Source organism: Syzygium oleosum, unplaced genomic scaffold (genome assembly GCF_021117445.2).
Source record: "Syzygium oleosum isolate NSW1041296 unplaced genomic scaffold, Sole_v2.1 Sole_v2.20, whole genome shotgun sequence".
In the NCBI taxonomy this organism is placed as follows: domain Eukaryota; kingdom Viridiplantae; phylum Streptophyta; class Magnoliopsida; order Myrtales; family Myrtaceae; genus Syzygium; species Syzygium oleosum.
This window is the reverse complement of record NW_026607504.1, coordinates 2282982-2293232: the sequence shown is the minus strand read 5'-3', so window position 1 is coordinate 2293232 and position 10251 is coordinate 2282982. Positions and strand designations below refer to the sequence as shown.

The 10251-nt window shown below is 38.0% G+C and overlaps 1 protein-coding gene across 4 annotated transcripts; it reads left to right on the top strand.

Moving 5' to 3' along the window:
- The first annotated feature begins 713 nt into the window (after window positions 1-713).
- On the top strand, window positions 714-8847 carry LOC115684027 (senescence-induced receptor-like serine/threonine-protein kinase). 4 transcript variants are annotated; one of them, XM_056320422.1, is made up of 13 exons: window positions 714-849; window positions 1796-1958; window positions 4129-4610; window positions 5022-5157; window positions 5711-5782; window positions 5990-6061; window positions 6134-6214; window positions 6368-6528; window positions 7262-7464; window positions 7600-7726; window positions 7800-7886; window positions 7971-8160; window positions 8290-8847. In XM_056320422.1, the coding sequence occupies exons 1-13, from the start codon at window positions 753-755 to the stop codon at window positions 8678-8680; spliced, it is 2262 nt and encodes a 753-aa protein (XP_056176397.1). In that variant the 5' UTR covers window positions 714-752; the 3' UTR covers window positions 8681-8847. The 4 variants fall into 4 exon arrangements, with proteins under 4 accessions (XP_056176397.1, XP_056176396.1, XP_056176395.1 ...); XM_056320421.1 differs by having other exon boundaries at window positions 1436-1958; XM_056320420.1 differs by having other exon boundaries at window positions 1433-1958.
- Window positions 8848-10251: the final 1404 nt, after the last annotated feature.

Genomic DNA, 10251 nt, shown 5'->3' with positions numbered 1-10251 from the left:
ATCAAAAACTGTCCATTGACCTTGATTGTGCACTTACTTTGGTACATTTGCAGATGAAGACCTAGCTGCAAGTCTCGGTCTTCTGGCATTTGAGCCATGGGCTCATGACTCAGTCAATTATAAACTGAAGAAAAATCAAGATGAGAGTACTGTGGTTACCAAAAAAAAAAAGATGAGAGTACTGCGTGGGGGAACGAGCAGCACATGAGGTCGTGTGTTACTTCCTATCCTCTTGGTATTTTCAATAGAAGCAGAAAATAATTGTCAATAAATATCGTCTGAACACGAGTCAAACAGGAAAATTACCAAATCTTTTTTTTTTGGCCAATTTTATCATAAACTTTTATAACTGTGTCAATTCAATCCATCCGGCCAATTTTGGCCGGCCGGCTCCGACGGGCTGACATGAAATTATTTTTTCTTCAAATTATTTGTTTTTTCTTTTCTTTTTGTTTTTGTTTTTTCTTTTCTTTTTGTTTTTGTTTTTTCTTTTCTTTTTTCTTTTATTCCTTCTTTTCTTTTCTTTTCCCACAGTGGCCAGCAAGGCTCCAGCGAGGGCCATGAAGCCTTCGCCAGCCACCGGCGAGTCGGATTGATTGAATTGGCACAATTGCAAACGGTATCAATGAAATATACTGGTCCATAGCCATTAAGATGATGTCGGTTGGTTGTACGGAGAGCTCACGCCATAAATACAAGGCGTGCATGCATATCTTCCTCACACTTCTCTCTTCCACAATCTCCACTGCTCCATGACAATGGAAAGATCAATTACAGTTTTCAAGTTTGCACTGGTTGCTTCTTTAGCTTCAGCACTTGTCCTTGTGGTTCAAGCCCAACAAAATCCAGGTCTCTCTCTCTCTCTCCTCCACGTTGAGAAATTTTTTTGAGTTTGCATGAGATGCTAGAAGAAATTTTTTTGAGTTTCCATGAGTTTGTATGAGATGCTAAAAGATTTTGAGTTTGCACGCTTTGCTTGGACTAAGGATAGAAAATGGAGGGGGAAATTTGAGTGAAAATCTCAGAACAAATTAGACTTTTTATGAGATGGGAGAGGAGGAGAAATCTAAATTGTGGGCATCCTCGACCTCAATTTTCTTCTCTCCTTTCTCCCCAACACAGCATGATATTTTCCCCGTCTTGTAATTTAAGCTTCGTACAATGTTATTGCCCCATCTATGACGTCAAGAAATGTTGGCCATTTTATTGTCTATAGCCCTATATTAGTCATTACCCTCTAATTAAACAAAATGGTCTCTTCTTTATATTCAGTCTCATTTGATTTAAGTGTCAAATCATTGGTGCATTGGAAATGATACTACTGATTTGTGCGATTTGTGCGAATGATCGAGATTCACTGAACTTGTTCCAATGGTTCAATAAAATAAACTGTCGTTCCATTTCATTGACCTTTTCTTTTCTCTGAACTTAGAAGGTTTTATCAACATCGATTGTGGGGCAACTAATGAATACACTGACATTGACACCGGCATAATATACAAAACCGATGAAGGGTTCATAGACTCTGGAAAAAACGTGCAGCTATCCACGACATTCTCCGATGAGCTGTTGAAGAATTTAAGGAGTTTTCCCAACGGAACGAGAAACTGTTATAGTTTAAAACCAGACCAAGGCAAGAACAACACCTACGCGATTAGGGCAACATTTTGGTATGGGAACTATGATGGGAAGAATCAGGCTCCTTCATTCGACTTGTACGTCGATGTTAATTATTGGACCACGGTGAACTACTCGTATAACAGTTGGGAAGAAATCATGTATGTGTCCCAGGCAGATGATATACAAGTGTGTCTTGTGAATACTGGCAAAGGGGTGCCCTTCATTTCGGCATTGGAACTGAGAGCTTTTGATGATGATGGCATCTATCGATTAAGATCTGGATTCTTGTTACTCGATCAGCGATATGACATCGATCAAAGCTCGAACTCTACCATAAGGTGATCAGTTATTTTTTTATATACAAATGAATAGTAATCATAGTAGAGAGAGATTCAGTTTCTTTTTATCGAATTTAGCCATTTTGCAAACTATTGAAGACTCAAGTATCTAATTTAACCGAAAAGAATAAGGCCAACCGAATTGGTAACGAGTCGAATGTGTGAAAGATCCAAAGGGGCTACTAGGTTAGGAAAAATAACAAGTACACAAGACAAAATTGAGCAAAGACAAAAAAAATAAAGGCCACGAAAAATCAAGAGATTACAAAAAAAAAAGTTTAAATAATCATATAAAATGATAGTAGATGTCAAAGATTACAACAAAAAATCATTAGATGATTAAAAAATATGAAAAGAGAAACAGAAAAGCCATTAGGTCCAAGAAAAAAAATAAAGTTATTTGAAAATTTTGAAATTATAATCCAAATCAAAATTAGAATTTCACATATGTATCAAAAACACTTAAGTCACTCCAACATAACAGGCGAACTCATTGATTAATTTAGGAAAAAGATTCAACACCATTGCAAAAATATACCAGAGTATAGTCACAATTATTTTTGGCCTTAATATGCAAATAAATATTCAATAAACTAATATGATTTTATTCTATATATTTTTTATTATATTTAATAAAGGGGAGCTTCAACTTTTAAGGGAATACAATCTTTTTTTTCTTCTTCAAGAATTTAAGTAGACAAATCTTTCAATTAATAATTTTATTTCACCTCTTGCGAATCTCGACTATAAAATTTAAATCTTTTCTATCCTACAAACAACTTTACAAAAAAAATTAAATATTGAAATATTTTTCTCTCTCTCACACACACACATGAGTGTTCAATTCACTTAAATGGTGTTAATAATTTCTTCATATTAATAATCAGTAGTTCAAATATTTCATAACAAAATGATTATACAAAATCTCACAAATGTCAATTCTTCGCAGACACAAATGTGTGTGCATTTTTGCTAGTAAATATATAGTAACAGTGTTTTCCCCAAGGGTCACCTTTAAGGTTGACACATAGAATTCTAATTTGTAAGGGACTGATCATTCTGGTTGGAAGGAGTATTTTCTAGTACTCTCCATTCATTTTGCTACTTATTTGTTGCTCTTGTCTCTCTCCTTCCTCTCTTCGTTATTTCTTTAGTTTAATTGCACCTCTTTTGTATCAAAGAAGTTTCGTGCCTTGATGATGACATAATACTTTATATTAGTATACAAGTACGTTTACTAAATAAAAATACATAAATCAAGTGCACTTGAGACATAGTAAGAACAAACGAAATATAATAAGTCAAAACATCAAGTTGACTATTTCATTATATTAGTTTATCAAAATGATTAATCCTATGTTAACATTAGAATACAACAACCCGTGCAAAGCATGTCTAGTCTATTGTAGAACTCAATGTCTACTCATGAAGAGGGGACTTTACATGTACATATACGAAAAATAGAAGTGCTCTCAGAACATTTATTAAGGGCTATTAGTTATATTTTGAAAATATTAATATTTCTATTTAAACTATTAAAATTTCTTGAGATATTTTGTATTCCAATATTCAAAACATATATCAGTATGCGTTTTTTATAATGTTAGTGATCTTAACTAGTGTCACCATGACACTTGTTAGTAATATGTATCTCTGAAGTTTGGTGCTAATGCTCATTTTACATAAAATACATGATTATATAGATTGCTATTTTGAAGTCCTTACATTCCATCCAAGAAATATTTCAGTTGTGGGAGAAATAGATCCCAACCTCGTCCGAACCCTTTTAGCCTGCAAAAAAGAAGAAAAATAATCCATTTGGGAAATGCTTCAAAACCAATAATTTTTTTTGTTTAATTACGTAAATTGAGCTATATGAAACCGATGTATTTGTATGTACAGACGTGTTACAAGACCGTGGCCACTAACTTCTCTTGACAAATAAAATCAACTGCACATCATATTGCAATTTTCAGGTTTTGCATTGTATCACCAGTGAGATATTCTAATTTTTGAAACCAACCAAAGCATCGGCTCTTCGCTAGTAATGTGTTGAATATGTTAAATTCAATATTTGTGTTGCATATCCATATCAATTTGCATTTGCTAGTCCCTCAGTCAATTGCTTAATTATTTGCTCTTAAACTATTTGTGAAAATGCCTCATTCAGGTACCCTGACGATATTTACGATCGGATCTGGACAACTATTAACATTGATGACTGGTTCTTTCTGAAAACCGCGTCTCCCATTAATTTATCTGACAACAACGAAGCATTAAAGTACAAGGTTCCCTGGACAGTTCTCCAGACTGCTCAAAGATCAATGAATGCCAGTTCTCCCTTGAATTTCCGGTGGCCACATTGGTACCACAGACAGAAATGGATTGTATACTTTCATTTTGCGGAGATTGAGAGACTGGCGAGTGGCCTGCAGAGGGAGTTCACAATTTCCGTTAATGATTATCAATTCACGAAGACGGTGAGCCTTGAATACTTAAAGCCAGTGGTTGTAGTTTCCACTCCAGTCAACACGTCGCTCGTCACCTTCTCAATTGAATCAACAAATGAGTCTGGAAAACCGCCGATCCTCAATGCTGTGGAAGTCTATGCCGTTATTGAACTTCCAAATGTACCCACAGCACAAGATGATGGTAAGCTTTTATTCTTCTACATGTTTTTATTGTCTACATACACTTTGTACAGTTGTGCTACAATTGACATCAGTAATAATTAGATAGACGTTCCATTGTCCGTAGGTAAGATTTAGGGAATCCTATGCTAAATATACTAGTCTCCACTGTGGGTCTTTATGTCATTCGTGAACTCCGATTTTGTTGGGATCAACAGGTGTGGCTAAGTATTACTCTGCTATCTGCTTAATTCCCTGCTTTGGCTACTTTTTGTTTGGTAATTGCTGGAATGTCTCTTCAAGCTGAAGCCCTGAAATGTTACAAGTCTTTTGAAAGCTGAAAGTCTGTATAATTCATATGTGAGTTCAACCACATTTTGCATCTCTATCCTTCTCTGTAAATGATAGATCATTTTTGTGATTTAAATCACAGTGAAAGCTATCAATGACATCAAAGCTACATATCACATTAAGAGAGAAAGCTGGCAAGGTGATCCGTGCGTACCGCGCAACTACACATGGGATGGTCTAAATTGTAGCTATGGAAATCCTCCAAGGATTATATCGCTGTGAGTCCCCTAACACTGTTTATCAGATACTGATTTTCTAGGTGAAACTTAAAAAGAAATTTTATTCATCGTGAAAACTGGAAGTTTTATGTATCAGCGAGAAAGAACATTTAAGATCAATGCAACCTCCCAAAGTGAATTCCCACATAGGATGGTGACCTTTTGGGGTGGGTGTGAAATTAGGAATCAGTGTATGAGCTCTCTCCAATATCACGTGAGATTCCCCAATAGCCTACTTTTCCAATTTTTGACATTAATGTTCCAAGTTGCATTGTGTATGAGCAAGTATTGGGTCCTCCGAAAATAATTTTTAGATACTCTAGGTCCAAAAATAACCACAAATTATAGAACAAGGAGATAGTGAGACCCATGCAAGGTATGAAATTGACTATTATGAAGTGTCTTCCAGTACCTAAAACATTCACACCAGGAGGACCTAAAATATCTTCATTCTGAAGAATTGATTGCACGAACTTTCTATATTGTACCAAAAAATGCTGCCTTTATGAAGATGGCAATGACAACATCCTCTATTTTGATCTTCGATGGTCAGGAAATTGAGCTCAAGCAATTTGATGGGCGAGATAGTCTCATCACTTTCACATCTGTCAAGATTGGAATACCTGTAAGTATCATCGTGGTTGATCTAGTTGTTTCTGCACATCACTCATGATTAAGCCCCCCCTGGGAGTAACTCATGACTGAATGACTAAGGTTGTGCTTTAGGAGACATAGGCTGTTGAAATATTGCCCTAATGTGTGGAACTATACTGCTTTTGGCTATGGACCTGGTTAACTTGATATTAGGTGTTCTAAACTTGCTCTTTCCCAGAGATTTGTCCGACAATCAGCTTACAGGAGCAATACCAGAAACTCTGGCAGAATTACCAAATCTTAAATTTCTGTAAGTTAATGTGCTAAGTGAAGCAGCAAAGGTTTCAAGTGGACAAATCTCTAATCATGGCTATATTTGCAGAAACTTAAGTGGAAACAACCTGATAAAATCAGTTCCTGAAGCTCTTAAGAAAAGGGTTGTGGACAATACTTTAAACATGAGGTTCTCTCTCTCTCTCTCTCTCTCTCTCTCTCTCTCTCTCTCTCTCTCTGTCTTGTTATGCAACTTTTACAGGCTAGTGATCAGCATTTGGCAAATCAATCTGGACATATTTTGAGAGGAATATGAGTTCAGCTCCTTCATTCTTTGTGGTAGTTTGACAGGAAACCCGAATCTTTGCCATGCTGATCCTTGCCCGCAGAAGAAGAAACAAAATACCATCCTCGTTCCAGTTGTTGCATCAGTTTCAGGCTTCTTTGTAGTTCTCTTTGGTGCTTTGGCTACTATTTGGTTAATTAAATGGAAACGGAAAGCAGGTGAGTTTCTTACTTGTCTTGTTCAGGCAATCTACACTACATTTGACAACAATCTTAACTTTGGTTTTCCATTGGTACAGTTCTAACTGCAACAGTGTCTTTTCTAGGATAATTTAGTTGAGAAAATACAACTCAGCAACAGCAAACCCCACCCCCGAGAGTATCATTTTACAATCTCATCAACCTCAGGAATAAAGGAAAGTGGGCATTAATCCAAATTCCCCAATGCTAGTAATCTGAGTTACATAGTTGTCACAAGAAAATGGAGAGAAAAGAGAGACAAAGATCACCACAGCATGGTCGCATCAGCATCACAAAGAGTATCTGCATTATTCGGCTTAACTTAATAAAATTTCTAATTTTTCTTTTCAAAAGTAACCGAGCTATGCATGGGAAGGACTTCTAACGATTTGAGAGAGAAAAACTGTCCTTAATAATCTGAGGCTCCCTAAAAGAAAGTTCGATTGTGTGATCGCAAACTTATCTTTGTGTATTGAGCAAAGAACAATTATCCATTTGATAGCATATTGAAGGCAGGTGACAGAGAATCCCTGCCCAGATCTTTCGATTATTGTCCTCTTCTCCATTAATATAGCTCTTGAAACGGGATCAGAAAAACCCTTCCTATGTCTTTTAATTGTTGCGGATGCAATTACCATGGGAAGTTATTTGCCTTGAAAGTCTACTATCCGAAGGGGTAGTCACAATACTCATAGGAACCTATTTAGTACAGGATCTAGTGAAAGGACGCTGAGATTAAAGAATCGACCTTTCAAGTATGGAGAGGTTTCAAGAATCACTGGGAACTTTGGACGAGTGATTGGTGAAGGTGGATTTGGAAAGGTTTATCTTGGTACACTAGATAACGGCACCATGGTTGCTGTGAAGATTCTCTCTAAATCATCAAAGCAAGGGTACAAGGAATTTCAAGCCGAGGTTAGATAGGATGATGCTATCACTTTTCCTTTTAAAATCAACTTATGCTGACACTTACGCAGACGTTTGTTCGGAAACTTCCTCTTACACTATTGTCAGTATGCATTATAATAATGCACACTTGTGACACTGCAGGCGCAACTCTTAACGATTATTCACCACGGAAACTTGGTTTCTCTGTTTGGATATTGCTGTGATTCCAAGCACATGGCTTTAATATATGAATACATGGCCAATGGAAATTTAAGGCAACATTTATCAGGTACGTGTTTATGTTCTTTTCTGTTGTTTACTTCTCTAAAATAATCCTGTAAAACTCTATTTCTTGCTCATAGGTAAAGTTAAGATGCATCCATCAGAGGACCATCCGAAGGCCTTGACATGGAGTAAGAGACTACACATAGCTGTAGATTCAGCACAAGGTACATGTTGAGATATCCACAGTTATAGGTTCTTTCCCGACATTGCTTTGGCATTGTTGACATGGTTTTTGCGAGGAGTTACAGGTTTGGATTATTTGCATAATGGTTGCAAGCCACCCATCATCCACAGAGACTTGAAGACGACAAACATCTTGTTGAACGAAGACTTCCGAGCAAAAATAGCTGATTTTGGCCTGTCAAGAGCTTTTGCGACTGAAAACGACTCTTATGTGTCAACTTGTCCTGCGGGCACTCCTGGCTACCTTGACCCCGAGTAATGGCTAAAACTTAATATCATCAATCTGGTTCAGTTCAGGATCTCTATTTTTATAGAAATATTGACATTACTTAGGATTCATCTTTGATTTAAAGATCCGTTATTTGTTTTTTATTTTCCTCCCAGGTTTCAATCTTCAGGAAACTTAAACAAGAAGAGTGATGTTTATAGTTTTGGAATCGTACTCTTTGAGTTGATCACGGGCCGACCCGCAATAATGAGAAGCCGGGATGGCAACACCAGCATGCACATACTTCAATGGGTGATTCCAATAGTTAAAAATGGTGATATACAAAGGATTATGGATCCAAGTTTACAAGGAGAATTCGATATCAACTCGGCTTGGAGAGTAGTGGAGATTGCTATGTCTTGTACGCGATCGACGGCGATTCATCAAAGGCCGGACATAAATAATGTATTAGCAGAGTTGAAGGGATCTTCGGTGAGCAAATCGAGTGGTTCTTTTAAAATGACCTCCCTGGAGCTCCATTCTGACAATGCCCCTGTGGCAAGGTAGCAGAACTCCAATCCAGAAAGGCTATTTTCTTTTTAGGTAAAAGATTAACCTTTGTCCGCAAATTTGTACTTTTTTTATTTATTTTCGATTGCATCATCCATTTCCCTTTTCTTTTCTGTGATTGAATCTTCGAAACTCGCTTTATAACAATGATATCCTTTCGTCCTTTGTCCCTCCCTTCTCCATTCATAATGTCAGCTCATGGCACTCCTAATACTGCGAAATTAGGAATTCCATGTTGAGTTTGTGGGGAGGTAATTTTGGAGAAAATATTAGGTACCACTGTGATTCCACGGTGGCAAAAAAACGAGCATCCCTCCGTGCGACACGTGTCAGGGGGCCCACCCGGTCAACAACTCCAACTTTGAAAATATAGCGCCTCTCTCTCTCTCATCTCTCATCACTCTCGCGCCCCAACCCCTCTGTCTCTCCTCCCGGCTCAGAACTTGCGCTCCATCCAACTCCTCCAACGCCTCCGCCTCCGACGCCGACGCCGACGACGACGTGCTCGCGCTCCCAACCTCTCTCTCCTCCCAACCAGAACGACTTTTACGGGCAGCTCATTAAACCAATTTCTGCTTTTTGTTCTTTCAAGAAGCCTAAACCGTCTGCATTTTTTTACTTTAGATAATTCTTTGACACATGGCCAGTGTCGTTTCAAGTCTACTTGTATTTCCACACTGGTCTCTTTTTCATGTCTTCTCATATTTCCACACGGCTGCATTCTTAGGTGTACCTACTACTTGAAATGAGCCTCCTTTAGCTCTTTTTGGAACAATGACACCAGCATTTCTTGAAGAACACTCAGCTTCTTTTGGCTGAAGGAAGCCACCTAAAAGCACACTGAGTTCTTTGTGGCGTTCAGCAAGGCCAGGATCACCATCAACACCCTGTCCCATCTCCACCCCCATGCACCATCTCTACCAATTTGCCCCATTTTTGCTATTCGCAAAAAAGGTAAATCTAACACAAACGAAAGATCTTGATCAAGATTATCTCAACTCCAATTTCAGCTTAAAGGTTATCCTTCTCAAGACGGTTAATTTAGTAATAACAGTATAAATCTAACAAAAAACCCGTGTTGCCAAATTTTCTAATATTGAACAAAAATTTAAGCCGATAGGCATTCTTGAGATGAGTGATAAACTAGTAATAATAATAGGAGTACGAACGATGAGGGATAACTTAATTAGTCTAAAGAAAAGAAAACAAAGAAAGCCTAAGTAATGCAGGGTGAGACGCGGCAGGGGTGGGCCGGACTGCGGCTGCGCCAGGCAGGGCAGCCAATCAGGATGGGTGGTTGCCACATGAATACATGCTGAACGTCACCTTGCTAGCTGTTTGTTTATCAGGTACCTAGCTACCTCAACTGTCACGCCCCGAACCCCCGTCGGGCCCGCAACATCCCGCCTCCGGTCGAATAGCTGCGACGTCCCAGGTTATCGCCGACCTCAACTAAACATCATAGATTTCATTGCGCAAACGGAAAACAAAAAAAAAATACCCGGACAAATTAAACTGGGGAGAATTGGGAGAATATACATTTCCAGTACTCGATCAAACTTATTCCA

Coding starts and splice junctions, on each gene's coding strand:
- LOC115684027 (XM_056320420.1), top strand. CDS start 753: ATGACAATGGAAAGATCAATTACAGTTTTCAAGTTTGCACTGGTTGCT. Junction 5,783..5,989: donor CTGTCAAGATTGGAATACCT/GTAAGTATCATC, acceptor GCTCTTTCCCAG/AGATTTGTCCGACAATCAGC. Junction 7,887..7,970: donor AGCTGTAGATTCAGCACAAG/GTACATGTTGAG, acceptor GAGGAGTTACAG/GTTTGGATTATTTGCATAAT.